The sequence below is a fragment of the Zonotrichia leucophrys genome, chromosome 4A (genome assembly GCF_028769735.1).
Source record: "Zonotrichia leucophrys gambelii isolate GWCS_2022_RI chromosome 4A, RI_Zleu_2.0, whole genome shotgun sequence".
Classification (NCBI taxonomy): Eukaryota; Metazoa; Chordata; class Aves; order Passeriformes; family Passerellidae; genus Zonotrichia; species Zonotrichia leucophrys.
Genome location: NC_088174.1, coordinates 8682491 through 8701879, shown reverse-complemented (window position 1 = coordinate 8701879; position 19389 = coordinate 8682491). Strand labels below are relative to the sequence as shown.

The 19389-nt window shown below is 44.0% G+C and overlaps 1 protein-coding gene across 6 annotated transcripts in view; it reads left to right on the top strand.

Moving 5' to 3' along the window:
- The first annotated feature begins 9764 nt into the window (after nucleotides 1-9764).
- Nucleotides 9765-19389, top strand: part of VBP1 (VHL binding protein 1) — a 39312-nt gene continuing 29687 nt past the window's right edge. For 2 of the 6 annotated variants that reach the window (XM_064713332.1, XM_064713331.1), the window contains exons 1-3: nucleotides 9765-10175; nucleotides 17586-17728; nucleotides 18901-18976. In XM_064713332.1, coding sequence (XP_064569402.1) covers nucleotides 10043-10175; nucleotides 17586-17728; nucleotides 18901-18976 — 352 coding nt within the window. In that variant the 5' untranslated portion in view covers nucleotides 9765-10042. The remainder of the gene's footprint in view (nucleotides 10176-17585; nucleotides 17729-18900; nucleotides 18977-19389) is intronic. The other 4 variants (XM_064713337.1, XM_064713334.1, XM_064713336.1 and 1 more) reach the window with 2 other exon arrangements.

The following is a 19389-nucleotide window of genomic DNA, read 5'->3' as shown; positions in this document are numbered from 1 at the left end:
AACCTTGGAGGCCCTGCCCATCTCAGCAGCTCCCTGTGCTGCCTGGAAAGGGACAGGAAAATGCCACTTTTCCCTGTCACCTCCCCTGTGCAGAGCTGCCTGGGGACAGTGTGACCACCAGCAGCAGCTTGGGCAGTGACAGGGATGGTGCAGAACTCAAGCCATGGTGACTTCAGTTTTCAGCTGCATTTATTGCCATGGGAAATGTGCTCTCTCTGCTCTCAGTGCCTGTGGGTCTGAGCCCATGCTGTGGCTCCTGGGGCCAGGCTTTTAAGGGACAGTTAAGACAAATAAGGTGCAGCCACCTGTAACAACTCTGCTCCTGATCAGCTCAGTGAGGGATGGCTACAGCCAAGTTCACTCCTGGCAGTCCCCATGCTGTCTGAGAGATCCATTGCAATATTGGTCATGGGTTTTGGTTTGCTAGAAGTGGCCACTACTGCAGAACTGGGATGGCACTGGTGACACCAACTCTACAGCTCCTCGGTGCCAGTGCTGCTGTCACAGGGTTCTGGCACACAGCAAGGCAGAGGTGTGAGCACTGCATGAGCTGGAAATGCCTTGGTACAAACATCTCCCCTCCAGTGTCCTGGCCTCCTTGTCCCAGGGAGATAACCAGCAGTATCAGGCTGTGCCCAGGCAGAGCAGGGTGCCCCAGCCACGGGTGGGACCTGCCAACACCCAGAGCCTTTAAGGTGGAAGGGCCCCAAGCTGCACCATGGCTGTCACTCTATGACAGTTTTGTATGCAGGAATCCTTGCAGTCCCTGTATTTGTAATTTTTGCCATGTTTTACCTTCTGAAGCAGGCAGAAAACTGTCCATGTTAATGTAGTTGCCTTTACCCTCTGGCATGGGCACTTCTGTGGTTCTCCAGACAACCCATGGTGGGTGGTGTTCCTGGGACAGTCTCAGAGATATCCAACCCCAGGAACACCCACCACAGTTAATCCTGGTCTGAAGTTGGCCCATTGCCCCCCACTCCAAACCCATGACCTCCAGGGCTGGGTGGCACCCTGGTGAAGGATGGCCCAGCTGATGGTGTTTGCAATGATCACCCTCTCTGGCTCTCACAGCCCCAGGCCCTTCTCACTTGGTGCCCTAAGAAGAAAGCAATGCCATTTCCTTCATGTGCTCAATTCACAGGCAGCCCTGCTGTGGCCACACTGCCATTATCAGTTCTCAAGTGAGGTTTTGCTGCTCCCCCCATGCAGGGACACAGAAACTGCCATCACCTTCTCTGTGCACCTTCTGCTGGGTGCAGAAAAAGACTCTTTGGATGACACTGCAGAGCCCAGTGGCTGTGACTGCACTGCCCTGTAACACCAGCCCCACCACTGTGTCAGGAATGGGAGGCTCATCCATCACTAAGATGCTGTGTGTGCCTGCAAACTAAACCCCGCACTTGCATCCATCAGAGAAAAACCTGCCAGAAGTGGGGATTCATGGGGGGTTGCCAGTACTCCCTTTCTGGTTTTGCTGATTAATTTTATACACAGAAGGAGAATTCTTGCAGAAAACAAGACTGGGGTTGCGCTGTGATATTTAAGGGGGTGGGGATGATGAAACCCAGAGGAAGAGGGGGAATTGTTGAATAGACATGACAGTGTAGTTGGAAACCAAGCAAATGGCTTTTCAGCAAACAAATGTTTCTGTCCTTGCCTGCACACTCAGCCTGCACAGCCTTAATACTTCAAAAAACAATAGGAGCCAAAGCAACTGATTGTAATGCAAAGGCCACTTCATAGCTGTGAAAGTAATAGCAACAGGCAGCTAATAAACATTTTCATTTTAGCTGATCACAAAGAAAGGTGAAATAAACCCATGCTTGCTGAGAGCAAAGCACATGCACAGGCTTGTGCTGTTAACACGTGTGTGTTCCACACTTTGGAAATGTGCATGAAATTTGGCCACAGGGCTTTCAGCAGCAGCCAGAGCATCCTTGTGCCAGCTGCCCATGGAGCACAGGGCACTGTCCTGTGCTCAGCATTCCTGTGCCCTGAAACATGTCCAGCCCTTGACATTTTTTCCCCTCCCAGGCAATGTGGTGGATAACAAAACTTTACCTCCCTAGCAATGCTACCTAGTGAAATCAGCTATTTTATAGCTGATACTTAGTACACCCCTTCTCACCTCTGGGATGATGATGGCTGGTTTAAAAAGAAGGGAAGAGCACAGAAAGGAACGTGGCACTCTCTGCTTGGCTGACTTTCTAAAAATACCATGCTCATCTCTCTCATCTGCACGCTCAGCACAGCATCTTCTCCCAACCCTGCCAGGCTGATGGGATCTGATTTTCAACATTTTCCTGGAAGATCACACTCCATCCATCCTCTCCCCAGTAATTCTTGAGCCCACCTTATTTTCAAAGAAGTAAATGCCTTGCTTGCAAATTTTGTGAGAGCAGGTAATCAGGCTGAAAAAACCCCAAAAGAGAATGAATTAAACCCTGGAAAAAACCTTGATTGGGAGTCAGTGGCTATTAGAGATCAGAAAATCCACTCTTCACTTAAGGTTTCTCTCTCATGTGGATTCACTGGTGCTTAGTAAAGCATCAACTTCCATTTGAGTTTTTCCTGTGGTTAGAACATTTGCAGTATGTGGCTTTCTCTGATGTCTTTTAAGCAACAGAGTTGTGCTGCAGCCTTGGAGAACTCAGCCTGCCAGTCCCCCAGCATAAACCCATAGAAAATGATTCCTTCTTTTATTTATTAGTTCTGTGGCACATGGGGCTGCTTGGTGGATGCAGTATTTCCACAAAAATGGAAATTTTTAGCAAAAGAACAAGTGGCAAAGGCAGGCTGTGTACAGTGGGAGCCACTCCATCTGACAGTACCTGCTGCAACACCAGCTCAGGCTCCCTCCTCCACTGTGACCAACCTCTCATTGTCCCTAGAGCCTCTCAGTTACCTCTGTGAACCCCCAGTTTTGGTTAAATTCTTATTGCTTGTGCTAAATTCTAAACTCAAGTCTCTTTATTTGGTTTATTTGAATTTGTATAAAAAAATTAGTCCCACATTCAAAAAAAAAAATCCATCTCTTGGACAATTTTGAAACCACTGTGTTTCAATGTCATTGACTTGGTGCTCTTTCTATCAGCAAGGTATTGCAAACAAGCATCTCAATTTCAAAATACCTTTAATTCTACTGTTTGCATCTAATTCTGTGTCTCCCTTTCAAGATCAGCTTTTCAGAGGCTTGTGAGCACCCAGTAACACAGTGAGATGCCTTGATGGCATCTCACAAGTGCCTAAGCTCATTCGTCCAAGCTTTTCTGGTTTGTTAAGGGTTTTTTTTTTTTTGCAACTCTAGATAAAAGGTATGTGCTGCCCTTATCTTCCATTTCACTGACACATTTAGGGAACTGAAATGGAAGATTTTCCTTTATAAGCATCTGCAGTTTTGTCCCTCTTTATTCCTGCTTAGCCAAATGTCTCATTTTTATTGTTATTTTTTTGGTTCCCATTTATTTCTTTGGTATGAAACAAATGCCTAATGGCCTGTAATTTTCAGGAGTGCTTTAAACTGATTTTAAGACAAGACTGATTTCCATTGGCAGCGTTATATTTTTTTGGAGGCTGTGATGCTAGCTCCTTCCTCTGTTGCCATGGCACAGCCCCCCCCATACACACACCCAGATCCTTTTTCCCCAAGCCAGGTATGCACCTTTTCCTTGACAGGGATGGAAACAGCAGGGAATCTGCTTTGGTCCACAATTTGTATAATTTGATTAGGCTGATGATTTTAGCTTTGTTGCTTCTGCAGGTTTTATTTGGTCTGTAGTTAAAATGATGAGTGTAAGGGAATGGCTCTCCTGGTCCTGATAAAGGGTTCTCCAAGGTGCAATCTCTGAGGTTTCCAAAACAGCTCCAGCACCTGAATCACACCTTGTCTTATTACACTGAGTCCCCTCTCACAGACAGGCCCCTGGAATGAACCCCAAGGTGATGGAAACAATGAATGAATACACTGGTTATCTGTCAACCAAACACCAAAGTGTTTGGAGCAGGGCAGCCATGCCATTTCCTCAGGTGACAATTACACCTCCTTAAGTGTCTGTTAACACCAGCAGTGACTGTCTGTGTCAGAATTGCTCAGTGTACACACAGATACCCACCCACACACACACACATATACAGGTCTGAAAAATAAACAAGGTTTGTCCTGGGACAGTCCCAAAGCCAAAACTGAGCCCTCTCCCCTTAAACCAAGACTAATCTTCCAAGCCTAAGCCTCGATCCTGAATTTGTATGAGATATCATACTCAGTTCCTGCTTCTCAAAACCCTTCTCATAAACCTACTCAGGAAGTAACAGACCAAACCAGGAATAATTCTATTACACCAATTGCATCATATTGTAGTATTTATTTTGTTTTCCCTTTTTAAAAAACATTGAATTGTAATGTTAAACAGAGAAGTCAGGCAAAGGAGTCTTCCATGAACCTTCGTCAATTGCTCAGTAGACAGAACCAAAACAGCTTCTTCACCAAAGAGAAACCCTTTCACAGGGAAGTACTACAGAAATAAATCAGAAATCTTCTCAATCTGTTGTTATTGACAGCCATACACCTGCAAAGAACACGAGGAGCCTAAGGGCAAGAACAGCAACCAGCTGCTGCAATGGGAGCCATGGGAGTTCTGCCTTTCTGCCTCCCAGCACTTTTTGCAACTGTGGCATAACTGCAGATTAGTTTTTCCTTCCCTTTCTTTCTTTTCCTCTTTCTTTTCTCTCTTCTCTATACAAAGCCAGCAATTTAAAAGTTCAAACTTGACCAGTAGTCAAGTTTGAGAGGCAGAAGTTGGAGATGGTTGGGAAGAGAAGAGACAGCTCGAAGTCCTGCCCCAGTCACTGCTCCTCAGCAGGGGCTGAATGGGAGGGACAGAGGAAGTGAGACCTTCCTCCCTCATGTGACAGGAGAGGTGACACCCAGTCTGTGGCTTTAGCACTCCTACACTGTTCAGCATAAATATCATGTCTGCAGGGTGCTTGGAAAAGGGGCTTAAAGGCCCAGGTTTTGCATCTTGTGGGCTCCAAAACCAGCCCTGAGACAAACCTGGTCACTACTCAGGGTCTCTTGAGGTGAGGTCCTGGAGAAAGGGGCTTGTGATCTCATCTTCTCATATTTTGCAGCTATGCAAGGTTTGAATGAATCTACAATAGAGGGTCCCAGTTCTGGAGCTCAATTTCTTATCAACACTTTACAACTCAGAGAGAGGGAACCAAAGATCTTTAAAAGAGACTGGCAGAATATGGTACCTATAAATGCAAGCTGGAAAACAGTGGGTGGAGTTTTTCCTGTAATGTCTCTGTTCAGGTAAGAATTAATTAACTAACATGGAAATTCCTTCTGGTATTAGGCTTTTTAGATGATGCTGATGCCTGGTTTCTCTCCCAGAAACCTCCTCATCCAATTGTAACCACACCTGGCAGCAGTAAAGATCCCCAAAGCACTCTGCTTTGGCAAAGCTCATGGAAAACTGGGAGTCAAGAAGAACTTGTGGTGCCCCTGTATGGAGAAAGGCTGGGTCAAGGATTGACTCACTGTTCATGACTGGAGTCTGGATCAGGAAATCAGCCCCAAGCCCCATCTCAGCCCACTGGAATCCATCTCTGCTGCTGCCATGGTTTTTTCCTTCCCTTGCAGGCAGTGTGGAATCGAGGTATTGAGGTGTTGCTCAGACACTTCAGAGCCTGAACCGTGAAAGAAGCAGCCTTGTTTACAGCTCACTCCTCCATGCAGATGTCTTACTGGCCACCAGGAAAAATGCTAAGGACAGCATTTTAACTCTCCTGGGTTTAAACTGGCATTGAACAAGCCTGAATAAATTTAGATTTTATAATTTCAGGTCACAATCATAGTATTAAAAAAAATAATTGAGTTGTGATTTTTATCTCAACTCTATCAGCAAAACAACAGCCTCCAGTAAGGTAGGTTGTGCTCTATTTTGGATTCAGTGCTACTGAGCAGATGGTATTTATTGACAAACCTGCTGCTAAACTGTTTGCTGTAGGTAGAGTCAGCCCACAGCACACTCACTACTCATTGGTAAAATACTCATTTCCCTGGAAAACCATCTGAGTCATTCAGCCATGGCAGGAGCCCAGAACCATCCATTCCCTCCACTGCCACTATCCCCAAGCACTATTTATATGCATCCAAGCCTGGACCACATTTCCTGTCTGATGCCTTCATTACCTGCCCTATAGTAAACAGAAGGCAGCAAAATGAATGAGATGTAAATTGTACACATAATTTCCACTTTCCATCTTTACTAAAATGAACTAAAGCATAGGTGCAGGGGAGTGGCCATGAGCAAGGCTTTTTGCATTAGCCTGGGCAGACATCAGGGCCTGAAGGGCAGGTTCTTCCTCCAAGTAATAAGGGGCAGGACAAGAGGAAATAGCCTCAAGTTCTGCCATAGGAGGTTCAGGTTTGATATTAGGAAAAATTTCTTTACCAAAAGGGTTGTCAAGCATTGGAACAGGTTGCCCAGGGCCCTGGTGGAGGCACCATTCCTGGAGATATTTTAAAGCTGTGTAGATGTGGTACTTGGAGTCATGGTTTAGTGGTGGCTGTGGCAATACTGGGTTAATGACTGGACTTAATGATCTTAAAGGTCATTTCCAACCTAAATGATTCTGTGATTCTACCTGCAGCCATCCAGGGGGTGCACAGGATGGCCTGAACCCAGGGCAAGTCAATGCACTGACTGAAGAGGGACATTTGAACTCAGATTTGGGCCTGACCAGCACATGGAGTAAAGACAGAACCATGGCTAAGGAAAACACTCAACTCAGGCACTTTTATGTGGAATTTAGGCTTTCTGAAACAGAACAATAAGTGAGTCCCTGCTGGGGAAGGAGGCAGTACAGAATGGCTGCTGTGCTTCAGCTCACACCCTCCTTTATTGCAAAAGAACTTCCCTGTTTAGACAGGCCCAAAGAGATGTAGACATTTGTAATGTGTATTTAATCTTTCCATCGCTTCTTTTCTTACTGTTTTGATGTTCCCTCAGGCTTTGAAGATTCAAGATCACATTTTTCCTCAGAAACTACAAGCCTTAAAACAAAAATAAGGCAGCTGGAAATTGCCTGCTGCCAGTGAGACTGAAGAGGTTGTAACTTTTCCCAGCACAGGAAATGTTCAATAATTTAATATCAGTGACCATGTATTAATGCATTTATGCCCTTAGGTCTATAGAAATCCTTCATTCACGACATTACACACCCCAGTTCATTCACTAATATTTGTACACTGTTATTGTGCTTTTCAATGGTATCAAAAGAGACATCTCTGCTGCTGACCCTGCTCCCCTTTGTTGTTCTCTTTACATTTATAGGGTCTGGCTGGGATGGAGTTGATGCTCCCCACAGCACCATCATAGGCTTGTGCTGTGTACTGGTATTCAGTTTTAATTTTTTCCCCATCCCTCCAGCTGAATATACAGATGGGCTCATGATCAAGGAGGAGACCTGACCATGGAGACCATCACACTGGTCATTCATGGATGTGCAATGTGCTGCAATCAAGTTAAATGCCCCTGGCAGAGAGGGTGGTGGCTGGGTTTTGATATGGCAGGTCCTGGCAATGTTCTGGACTGTTCTGGACACTGCCATGAAGATGCCAAGGTGAGCACTACATACTCACCACAGTGGGAGCAACCACCGGGAATGAACTGGGCTGAAAAAGAGGAGTTTCACAAGGAACTGAGTGACTGCAATGATGACACAAACCAAGCTGGTGTTGGTGCCCAAGAACTTCACACGCTGCTTCTTCTGCCCTGAGTACCCATCCTAAAAGATGGGCTCAAACTATGGCCTGTTCTTATGAACATTTGGAGGAGTAGAGGAAACCCACAGAATGGGAGTGCCTGTAAAAGGACAGGGAGCAGTAGTTAATGAGAATGTGTAAACCTTTGTGCTGGGTACAAAGATGGTTTAAGTATGCAGCATAAGTTGGTAAGAAGATATTTCAGTAGTACTTGTTCCCTGTCATGATCAATAAGGAATATGCTGAACTATCTAAGAAACACCTTCTATATCGTACAAATATTATGAAAAGACAAAAGTTTTATGTACTAGTGAAATAGTACTGTGAGTGCAAGTGTTTCCTGCTTTAGTGCTTTTATACATGTACTGCAATAGCAAACGGTTGGTGTTGTGGCAGTCTACCCACATATTTATGGTGTATTTCACTTTAGGGATAATTTAAGCAATACAGTTTTAATCAGCACCCTAAAATATGAGTTGACTGTCAGAAGCTGCTAGATTTTTGTTTATAACACTCATAACTGCCTACTTTTTACTCTCCTTACTTTTTGTATTTTTACTTCAAAGTAAAAATAACTATTGCTGTGTTCTATCTTCTGTTTGTATGAGTGTTCACACTTATATTAGTGTACTATAAATGCAGAAGTTAAAAAAATACTCCTGTGTGGAATGGCCTGGGAAATGTTTGTTCTGACTGAGTAGTAGTGATGCTGCATTCTTTTGTCACAGCTCTGTGTTTGGCTGGCATGGATTTTCCTCACAGGGTTGTGCTGGGTATCAGTAGCTGGAAAGGTTTTGAGAACCCACCAGTGGTTTGGATACATGTGAGTAGTGCTCCATGGCATCCAGGCTGTGGCTTCGTCTCTTCTCCCAAGCCACAAGTGACAGGACAAGAGCAATTAGCCTCCAGTTGTGCCAGGGGAGGTTTAGATTGGACAGTATGAAAAATTTCTTCACCAAAAGGGTTGTCAAGCCCAGGAACAGGCTCCACAGGACAGTGGTGGAGTCACCAGCCCTGGAGGGATTTAAAAGCCAAGTAAATGTGGCACCGCTTGGTGACAGAGGTCTTTTCCAGCCTACAGTCCCCTTGAAACAGGCTCAGCATGGGAGGTTGGGCTCTTTTTTATTTTTTTTTTCCAGACGTTGCTTCTGAAAGTCCACAAGAGAAAGGAAAACTCATCACCACAAAAACTACTGTAACTGCGTCTAGCAGGTGTCCCTGCCGATGGCAGGTAGGTGGAACTAGACCATCCATCCCAGAGGTCCCTTCCACCCCAGCCCGTTGTGATCTGTGATGAAAATCTCATTTCGATCATTCCCCCCGGCCCCCGCTCCGTGCCGGTGCTTGTCCCGCCGCCCCGGCCGTGAGGGCCCGTCCGTCCTTCACAGCCACCCACGAACAAAGAGCCGGCGGGCAATTCCCCGAAAGGAGGCTCAGCCAGCCGGGGAGTGGCCTCGTCCCCCACGCAGATAGTGACAGAAACAGAGATCACAGTCTTCAGCTGTACCGGGGGAGGTTTATGTTGGGCACTGGGAGGAATTTCTTCACAGAAAAGGTGATTAGACATTGGAATGAGCTGCCCAGGGAGGTGCTGGAGTCACCGTCCCCGAGGTGTTTAAGAAAAGACTCCGTGCCCTGGTGTGGATGACACGGTGGTGTCGGGTCACAGCCTGGGATCAATGATCGCACAAGTCTTTTCCATCCAAGCTGATTGTGTGATTTTCCGGTGCTGCGGGCGGCGAGTCACGGAGCGCCTCGGCGGGGGTGGGTCCCACCGCCCGCGGACACCTGAGGCCCGGTGAGGGGGGTGGCCTCGGCTCCTGTCCCGCTGCCGGCCCCGTTCCGTTGCCATCCCCGTTCCGTTCCGCTCCCGCTGCTCTCCCGGCCCCGACCTAGCCGGGCCCCGGCCCCGCTCGGCAGCGGCGGGGCGGGAGCGGGGCGGGCGCGCGGTCACCTGACGCCGCGGCCGCCGCCATTTTGTCTGTGAGCGTAATGTGAAAGGGAAAGCCGGGGCGCACCCGCGGGCGGAGGCGGCAGCGCCGAGCGGTGCCGGGAGCCGAGCGATCACCGCCGGCGCTCCGCGGAGCAGCGGGAAGAGCCCCGGCGGCGGCGGCCGACAGGAGCCGCTGAAGCGGAGCCCCGCGAGCGCTCCTGCCGGAGGGAGCCGCCGGCGCCCTTCCTCCGGGAGGCTGCGCTCGCCCCCGGCCGCGGGGGAGCCGCCGGCCCGGCCTTGCGGGGGGAAGCGGCGGAGCCGCCGCCAGGGCCGCGGCGATGATGTCGGGACAGTCGATCACCGACCGGATCACTGCGGCGCAGCACAGCGTGACCGGCTCGGCCGTCGCCAAGGCTGTGTGCAAGGCGACGACCCACGAGGTGATGGGCCCCAAGAAGAAGCACCTGGACTGTGAGTAGGAGCCGGCCGGGTGGGCCCGGGGTTGGAGCTCCGAGCCCGGGGCAGCCCGTGGGGCACGGCCGGGGGACAGGGGAGAGCCGGCCGCTTGCACCTGGAGGGGGGTGCCGGGTAAATCTGGGTGGACCGGATAAATCTGGTGTGGTCTCCAGAACTTATTTTGCACGTGGAGGGAGCGAGGTTTGTAACACCTGGTCACACCCGGGGAGCAAAAATATTCCGAGCTCATGAGCTGTTCCCGCTGAGAGCTGCTTAGCTCTTGTGCTCTGGATACAGTGGTGCTTATTAATCCGACACCTGGGGAAAAGGTGTGTTTACTGTTGCAAGGCAGAATTTAATTTTTTTGAAGCACTGCTTAATCCTTCTGTGCATCCCGTGGACTACAGCCATTTAAACATTTCGATCATTTCCTGAAATATCATAGTTTTCTGTTTTACAAATCGCGAAACGAGGAAAAGATTAAAAGCGAGGTAAAGGGAAGGGCGTAGCTTGATCAGTGCGTTTCTTCTGGATGAGAGTATATGGCTGTTAATACGTTTAAACTAAGTATGTTAAAACCTCTTTGTCTGTACCAAAAGATGCAGAGTTATCCCTGAAATCTACAGAAGCGTCAGTGGTGTTGCCTCGCTTTAGTAACAGAGTAGCAATTGGAGTTCCTGTCTGATTGCTCCAAAGTGCACAAACCTTGTACATTCTGTAGCATACCCGCTCTGCAGCTTGTGAAAGCGAAAGAAGTGCGTGTGCGTTTCCATTAAAAAGAGGAAAAAAGGCTTGAAGCCTTTTGCTGGTTTCTTCAAAGCAGGCAGGTAGTTTTGCAGGATTCATGCAAGTTGATGGCACTAAAGGTGCTGCTGGTTCAGGCTCTCGCTGAAGCCTTCTGGGTTATATTGTTTGAGGATAGTTGGGATGTGTGACCCTGTGACACTGGTCTGCTCATACTGGCTTGTGTGAGAGCTTTTGGTGTGGATCAAACAGTTAAAACCAGCCAAATATATATTTCATTTGTTACTGATCTGAATGGGTGGCATCCAGCTACAGTAGTGAACACTGCAGCTATTGTGTTGAAATGAAAAGCTTAAAAACTGGGTAACTTACAATTTGTTTTCTAAAGATACCTTTTAAAAGTTACCTTATTTCTGCTGGTCTGTGTTCTGCCTGTGCTACAAGTTCAGTGAGGTAACCTTTGAGTCCAGAAATGGCAACATAACAGGAAGCCAGAAAGTGGTGACAGCTTGCTCAATAGTTTGAAAGGTTCTGAATCCTAAAAAAGGTAGTGTGTTGTTTGAAAATACTGTTGAAATAATGTCATCAGCTGTAAGTCACCCTTACAAAATAAGGAAATGGAAACATGGAACAATTCTTAACTTGAGAATACCATAAACTGATATTGCCTTTTGACTAACAAGTTCCTTTTGCTCCCAGGCTGTTTGGAGCTGTCAGTCAGTATCCTGACAGTCCCCTTCTGTGCCACGTGAGTTCTGTGTTCTGCTGTTATTCATTTGTTCAGACTTCAGCCTAAGACAGACAAAAATCTTAGTATCACTTGGTATCTGAAAGAGAGGAATGCTTTAGAGGTGGGGTAGGGAAAAAAAAAGATGTGAAATATGGTACCTTAAATATGTCTGAAAGGGTTTAAAAATTCCCAGTGAACATGTTCCTGTCCTCATTGAGCCTACCTTTGAGTGGCATTTTTATTTTTTCAATTGACACAAGACTTACTTGTATTGAATGGGAGCAGGTAGATACAAAATACAGCAATCTCTGGAAAAAAAATCATACAGTATGTTTTTCCAAGATACAGTGCAAGTACTTCCCAATTTAAGTACATTATGAAGGAAAACATGGCTTGGATTTAATGTAAAACTCTGGTAGTTGTACTCTGGTCACTGTGTGTGTGCCATTCAAAAGGCCACACCATCTGGTATTATTTGTAATTGCTGCTCAGGAAAAAGCTTTACCAGGAACAATTTTTTGAGAGTTGCTGCAGTTGTATCAGGGATTGTGGAGGAGTATCAGTTTGTGCCCTCTGTTCAGATTAATTCTTAAAATCCCCTTACTGCCAAGTTTCCTCAGCAAGAAAAACTGTGGTATTTCAATATAGGTTTTTACAGAAAGGTGTTACATATCCAGTGTCTGTGAGTATTTAAGAGTCTTGTGGTTTATCTGACTGTTAACTGCTGAGTAGTATAGTCATATTGTACTTCAAGAGTGAAAAAACACCCACAAAAAATCCACCCCAAAAACCTAAGCAATGTCAATGGGCATACTTGGGGATTTACCTTTTAAAGTAGGTCATGGTGTCCTAAATAAGTAAACAGATCTATTTCTGTAGCATTTTGTAATATTTTCAGATAATATAAAATGTTCTATAGAGGCTGATAGTGGGGCACCTGAAGGTCTTATCTCTTCTTTCCTGGTGACAGCTCTGTCACTCCCTCAGCCCTCAGAGTCTGGGTTACAGCAGAGCAGGGCTCTTACACCTTTGGAGGCAAACATCCTCTTGTCTAACCGCTGAAGAATCGCAAGAAAAAAGAATAAATTCAAGCTGTAGCCAAGCTGTAACTGGCTGAGTAGACTTGTGTGTAGACCAAAACTTGGAAAAAACAAACCCCTAAATTAATTGCAGCTTAAACCTTTAAATTAACACAGTAATGAAGAAACAGCTTCTGTTGAACTTGTATACAACTCACTGAAGAAGCACAGGGGAGGGGAAGGTAGTTAATGTTGTTAATCAAAACTTAAAACTCCCATGTGTATACAAGCTTTGGAAACCTTCTAAGAAGTGCTAATTCTGGCACTGTAATTCTGGTACTGCCCATTCTTTGTTTTGGCAACCTGAGCTTTTGTCTGTCAACTGAATGCTGATGCAGTGTGGTTCTTGCAGAGATGTGCAAGTTGTGATACAGAACAAAGGCATTTTTTTGAATCCTTTACACAGACCAGTGGCTGTCATTCATTTGAAGTTCTTTAGCAATCTGTGAAGTTTTTCAGCACAATAATTGAGAAAATTTAACTTGAACAGAAAAAAGAATTAATATTGTGGGGATCTATAAATGGGGGCTGTATATAGCTTTTCTTAAAACATTATGGGCTGTCTGTCCTGTGTCCTTGTTTAGTGGGGGAGTGGGACACAATAGCTGAGTTGCTTTGCTTGTGGTAAAGTAACTCAAAATTCAGATTTAGCTGTTATATAATAACTGAAATTTTAAGATTGCTCTCAGACATGCACTATGAGCAAACAAGGGCAAAACAATGTTTGTAACAGTTGAATGCTGTCTTTTAAGTCTTCCAGCAAAAACTGTTACATTCCTTGGCTACACTGAGAAAGTTGGCTGAAGGGACACTGATGTTTTACATTTTTGTAATGTGCCATCTATGATGCAACTTTCTAGAAGAAAATGTATTTTTTAAGACTGCTGGGACTGAGGAAAATGGTCTTAGTTCTTATATCTGTCTTAAAGCAGTTTCAGTCCTGTGACAAAATGAAAGAAATACATGAATATTAAACTATTATGGTTGCCTTTATCTTATGTATTTACAGCTCTCTTGAGAGAGATTCCTGACTCAAGAAAATTATGGCTTTTCCTATTACTTAAAAGTTGAAAAGTATGTCAGTTTTTTTCTGAGAATTTTCCAAAAACCTGTTATATATATTTTTTTGTATTTAATATCTGGATTTATGCTGCTCTCTGAAGAGCTGTATAGCTTCATAGATGATGTGCCAGTATTTCAGATGAGTTGTGGAAAAGAAATACTAAGTACTCTTCTAGGCAGTAAGATACTCACAGCTCTTCCAGGCTGCTTGAAAAACCCCTATGGTACTCGTCTGGTTTAAAGCTGTTAGATTTATTATTTTCTTTTATTTTCATTTTTCTTTTTTTTCTTTTTTTTTTCCCTGTGTGATGTTAACATGTCTCTAAATTCCATTCTAGAAATAGCGCTGCAGTTTCACTTGCAGTTGAAATGATTCCTCTGGGTAATTGGCAAAATGCTTTGAGTTGTGAAGTGTTTATATAAAAGTACTGCGATAAGAAAATGAGCATCACTCACCCTGTGCATTTCATTCCCGTTTTTGCTGCCAACATCCCTGTTTCTGTTGCCCAGCTGTCAGTCTCTCAGGTGCATGTGTTCCTTTCTCCTTCCAGCTGTATGGGATAACAGCCTCTTCCTTCTGTGCCACCAGCTGTAATAGATCCCTGCAGTTGTCTCTGGATGGATACTCCCATTGCAGGCTTAGAAGAATCATGTTAGAGAAATGGCACTTGCATTTCTTTTTATGTATCTCAATTGTAGGATTAAAATGTAATGCCAGCTTTATTTTTATTGCTAGTTGTAAAATAATACTTTTTTCAATTACCCCAAGTAGCCTTATTGAAGCTGTCTTATTTTTAAACTTGGTCTTTTGCAACACACTCTTAAGAAAGTCCAGTTTTGGCCTATGAAATGCACTGCCACTTTTTGCTTAGTTTAGTATTTGAGACATTTTGTTTGTCTAAGCATGTGTTCTCTGATATTGGTAACTGTGATTTAAGTGCTTGGCTGTTGAAGGAGGTTTGGAATCAAACACCAGGCTGTGCTGGGAACCCCCTGTAAAAATTGTCTTCAGGGCAGCCAGTGAGGGTTGTCCTCAGCAGGGCTCGAGTGCACTGCGTGGCAGCTCACTCAGCACAGCTTGAATTGGACTCCTAGTGCCCTGCCTATGTGGGGTATTTCATTTTGGTTGCCTTTTGAAATGGACAGACGTGGGTCTTACACAGAACTGTCCACACCTGAGAATGAAACAATAACTAAAGAGCTTCTCAAATGCAGCAGAGCTCTGTCAGCTTCACTCTGTTACTGACACCTGACAGAAGAGATCTGCATGGCTTCTTGTGGAAGTCAAACCTTTATTCTGGCATAAAGTAAAACTTGTTTTATGGATGTGGGGTTTGAGGAGAGCTCTCCAGCTAGAGCCCTGCATGCAGGTGTAACAGCAGGATTCCTGTCACATTGTGCCCAGCAGCACTGTGAGAACACTCAATAGCAGTCACAGACATTATTAGAATGTGCAAAGGATCTCCCAGTGTTAGCATCAGCTTGGGGCCTGCTGGAACATCTGGGAGACCTTAGCTTGAGGGAAGGTGACAGGACAGAAAGCTCTGGGGAGCACTGGCAAAATACGAATGAAAATACCTCGGGTAGCTTGACTGGAGAGCAGCAAGATTTTGGTTTTTAACCTGGATCTTCCTTCTAGTTCCATCTGTTATTTAATAAGCACATTTAATATTGAAAAATCTTCAGTGAAAATTTTAACTTGCTTACTGGTTATGTGAAGCAAAAGGACTTTGTGCTGAATTAATATTTAATATTTTCGATAAGCTGTGTGGTCTTTGACCTCAGCAGATCAATGGAATTTCTTTAACTCTTACCTAGTTTTATAGGTATTGCTCTTGGAAGAGTTAGTGAGATTTTTTTGGTTGGTTGGTTTTAATAAACTGAGAGTAGGACTTTTAATAGTCCTGTAACATTTCTGTGTGGGGTACAGACACATCAGCTGCTGCTCTTAGATACTGCTCAGTATTTTCCATGTATTTCTACCTGATTATAAACTGATTGGATTCAGGAAGACTTAGTTGCCTTAGTATGTTTTGAGATAACTACTTAGAAATGTCACAACAAAATACTCATTCAATTGATGAGGCTGTTGCTTTGTGATATGGGGCAATAATTGCCTATAGACTGTTTGGACTTCTAGGTTAAAGTACTTGTTAATTTGACAGAGCATCTGATGGTGATATAACCATGAATAGGGAGCAGTAGCTAACAAATTGCTTGGGTTTTGAGAAAGTTCACATTTGTAAATATTGCACTATTTGAATACTATTCAGCAATAAGGTTTTGATGTGTAACTTGCTTAAAGCTGCTTTCTGGTGCTCTTCTTTTTGTGCAGCTATTTCAGTATTTTTGTGTTGCTAATAAGAGTGAAAGTTTTCATCCCAGCTTCAATGTTTTGTACGTACTTGGAAATCTCTGACATCTGAATGAAATTAGTAACTTATTATAGCTTGCATTTTATAGCTTTTTACCTTGATGAGATACTAAAATTCTTTATTAAAATTACTCTGGTTATTAAACTATTTTAAACAGCAATTCTTAATCGAAGGACTTTGTCTTAATAAACCAATCTTTGGTTGAAGTCCATCTGTAATATACTCTGTGCACTAGAAAGATAGAAATTTTAAGTGCAGTATTTCTGTGAAGTATTTTGTCCTAAATTACCAATGTGTGAGCTGTAAGTTGACATTTGAAATGCCTCTGATGCCAGTCTGTGCTCTGTGTGCTGCAGTTGGCTGTTTCAGTGGTGGCAGCGCCTCGGAGCTCTCAGCTGCTGCCCAGCCCTGCCCTCCTCCAGCTCCTCATCCAGACAAGCTGCTCAAACAGCACTGGGCTCTGCTACCCACGGGCTGCTCACAGGCTCAGCTTCAATGAGAGCCCACAAAGGAAGCTTTTCTAACCAAATGTTTGTTTTACTGGCCTTGCCCAGTCCTTAGGGTGTACTTTGATCACACCTGAGCCAAATTTAGCACAGAGAGAGAAGAAATGTCTGATGTGCGTGTCTTGAGGGGTTTAGAGTAGTCCTGGGTTCAGTTCTCTGCTCTTTTCTCAGCAAGTGCCTTCTGTAGCCTTCTCAGGCAAGGGCTCTTCCCATGTGTGTGCTGGAGCCTGCCCTGGCTTTGTGCTAAATCTCAGGCTAAGTCCTGAACCTCTCTGTCTCTGACCTCCCAAGTTAATGTTCTACTACTGAGTTTGTCAGTCTAGGACACAAAGAGCCTGAGACCTGCCTTGATCCATCACAAATAGTAGGCTTGTGATCAGGTGTTTTTAAGTGGAAGGGTGCAGATGCAAATTCTTGCTCTAAATTCTTACAGAAAGAGGCATATTTTACAGATTCATAGCATCTCATTGCCATCATGTGTGAGTACTCAGGCCTAGGTGGGAGTGGCAGGGTTGTGCTGCCTGCTGATCTCATGAGGTTGGGATGTCTCAGCTTTTCATTGCTTCTCAGATTTTCATTTTTTTGGTTAGATGGAGTGGCCTTGAGCACTGAGCATCCAGAAGGTCACACATCCAGACCTTTGGCTTTCAGAGAATAATTTGGGCTCCATTTTAATGGAACAGGTTATTTATTGATGAGATATTGGGACTCCATAAAATTATTGAAATGCCTTTGAAGTTCATACTTGGAGTGTTTCAGTAAAATGTTGTGAATCTGAGCAAGGAATGTAAAGGACCTCAATTATTTCTTAAACAACTGAAGTGAATGCTTCCAGTATGAATTCTCAATGTAAAAACCACAAAATAACATGTTGATCCTCTGAGCATGTAATTCATTGTAATGCTTTGATTTTTTTTCCTTTAATTTAGATCTAATACAGTGCACAAATGAAATGAATGTGAATATTCCACAGTTGGCAGATACACTCTTTGAGAGAACTGCAAACAGTAGCTGGGTTGTAGTGTTCAAAGCTCTAATTACAACACACCACCTCATGATGTATGGAAATGAGGTAAGACATGATTTATTTTCTTAAAGCCTACTAGACAGCTTTTAAAAATTGTCTCAATCTGTAAAGCATTAGATATGTACTTCAGTTTTTCAAAGATTTTGTTTTTCCTCTGCTGATAGCTCTAAAGTATTTGTCCAGAAGAAAAAAATTACTCCTTCATTATTTCAATACCAAAATATATCAGTGTTTGCAGTTTACCTGCAGGTATCTGGGTTGGTCTGTGAGGGAATAATGAGTGACCTTTCTAGAATAAAGGCTTGAAAGACTTCTGATGAGCTTTACTTCATTAGGGTAGTGCTTATCAGTAAGAGCACAGCAGAAGAGTCTTGTTAGCTCTCTGTAAATGTGCAGCCAACCTAATAACAGATAAGAAAGAGTACTTGGTAAAGGTGAGAGGAATATGGTGACTAGAATATTTGATCTTGCAAGACATCATCTAATGGGCTGAGTCTTCATATGTTGTTGCTGTTAACATTCCTCTGAAGCACTGTTCTACTGCATTTAATTCACTTAAATTATTTCATCACAATTTATTAAAGCTTCCTAGTCAATAACATGGAGTTAGGAATGTGGCCTCTCTTGCACAAGCCTTGTGTTAAAAGCTAAACTTTGGTCAGGTAGCAGTCCTGAACCTGTGTGTGGTCACTGACCTAAGAAATGATTGCTCACCACTGGTAACACTGAAGTGACAATTCTTAGAAGTGCTTTCCAGCCATTAACCTGCTGTGAAAGCTTGGTGTTCCTCCTCTCTGCCAAGCTCTGTGAACTTGATAGAAATGACCTGTAAAACAGAGTGTGCTCTTCACACTGCAGCAGCTGAGCTACAGCAAACTTCAGGAGCCTGCTTATGCAAGTAGTATTTTTGTTTTGTTTTTTCCAGCTTGGCTGTTCTAAAGTACAAAGTTAACTAGGCACCTTCCTCTAGGATTATTTATTTTATTCATGAGCAGTGATGTCTCTTTGTTTAGTTTAAATTTATAGTTCTGCCAAATAGAGTTTTGGACGTCAGAAGCTTTGCTAATGAGTATTTTCAGGTTTTCCTCTAATTTTTTCCCCTTTTGTACATAGAGGTTACTAGAAACAGTTACAAGGTAAGTGTAGTTTGCCTGTAAAATGCTTCTGTGTTTTGACTCCCACAACAATTACATTCTCCATTTTTTCTTCACCAACAGCGCTTTATCCAGTATCTTGCATCCCGGAACACTTTGTTCAACCTAAATAACTACCTGGACAAAAGTGCCATGCAGGGTAAGGACCTTTCACTGAAGGAGATTGCTCTACTCCTTTTTCTCTGTGATGGTGCATGCATTGGTGCACACTAGCAGCTAAATGACATTTAAGTGGAAGGCTGGTTTGATTTTTATTGTGTGAGGCAGGAAAGAATGTCCAGCCAAGAACACAGACACAGGTAAAATGACATTGAGTTACCTAGGTGAGTACTAGAAATCTGTCTGTAATGTATGCAGCATTGCACACACAGCTGTAAATTTTAAGTGAGCTCTTAATGCTCATTAGAATAAACCTGATTAATTATCAGTCCAATAGTAGTTTTTCTTGTTGTATTTTAAAAACTCAGAAGCAAATATTAACTGTTAAGGTGTATGGAATGGTAACTAGGATGTGCTGTATAAATAGGGAGAACTTCTTCAAATCTCTGATAA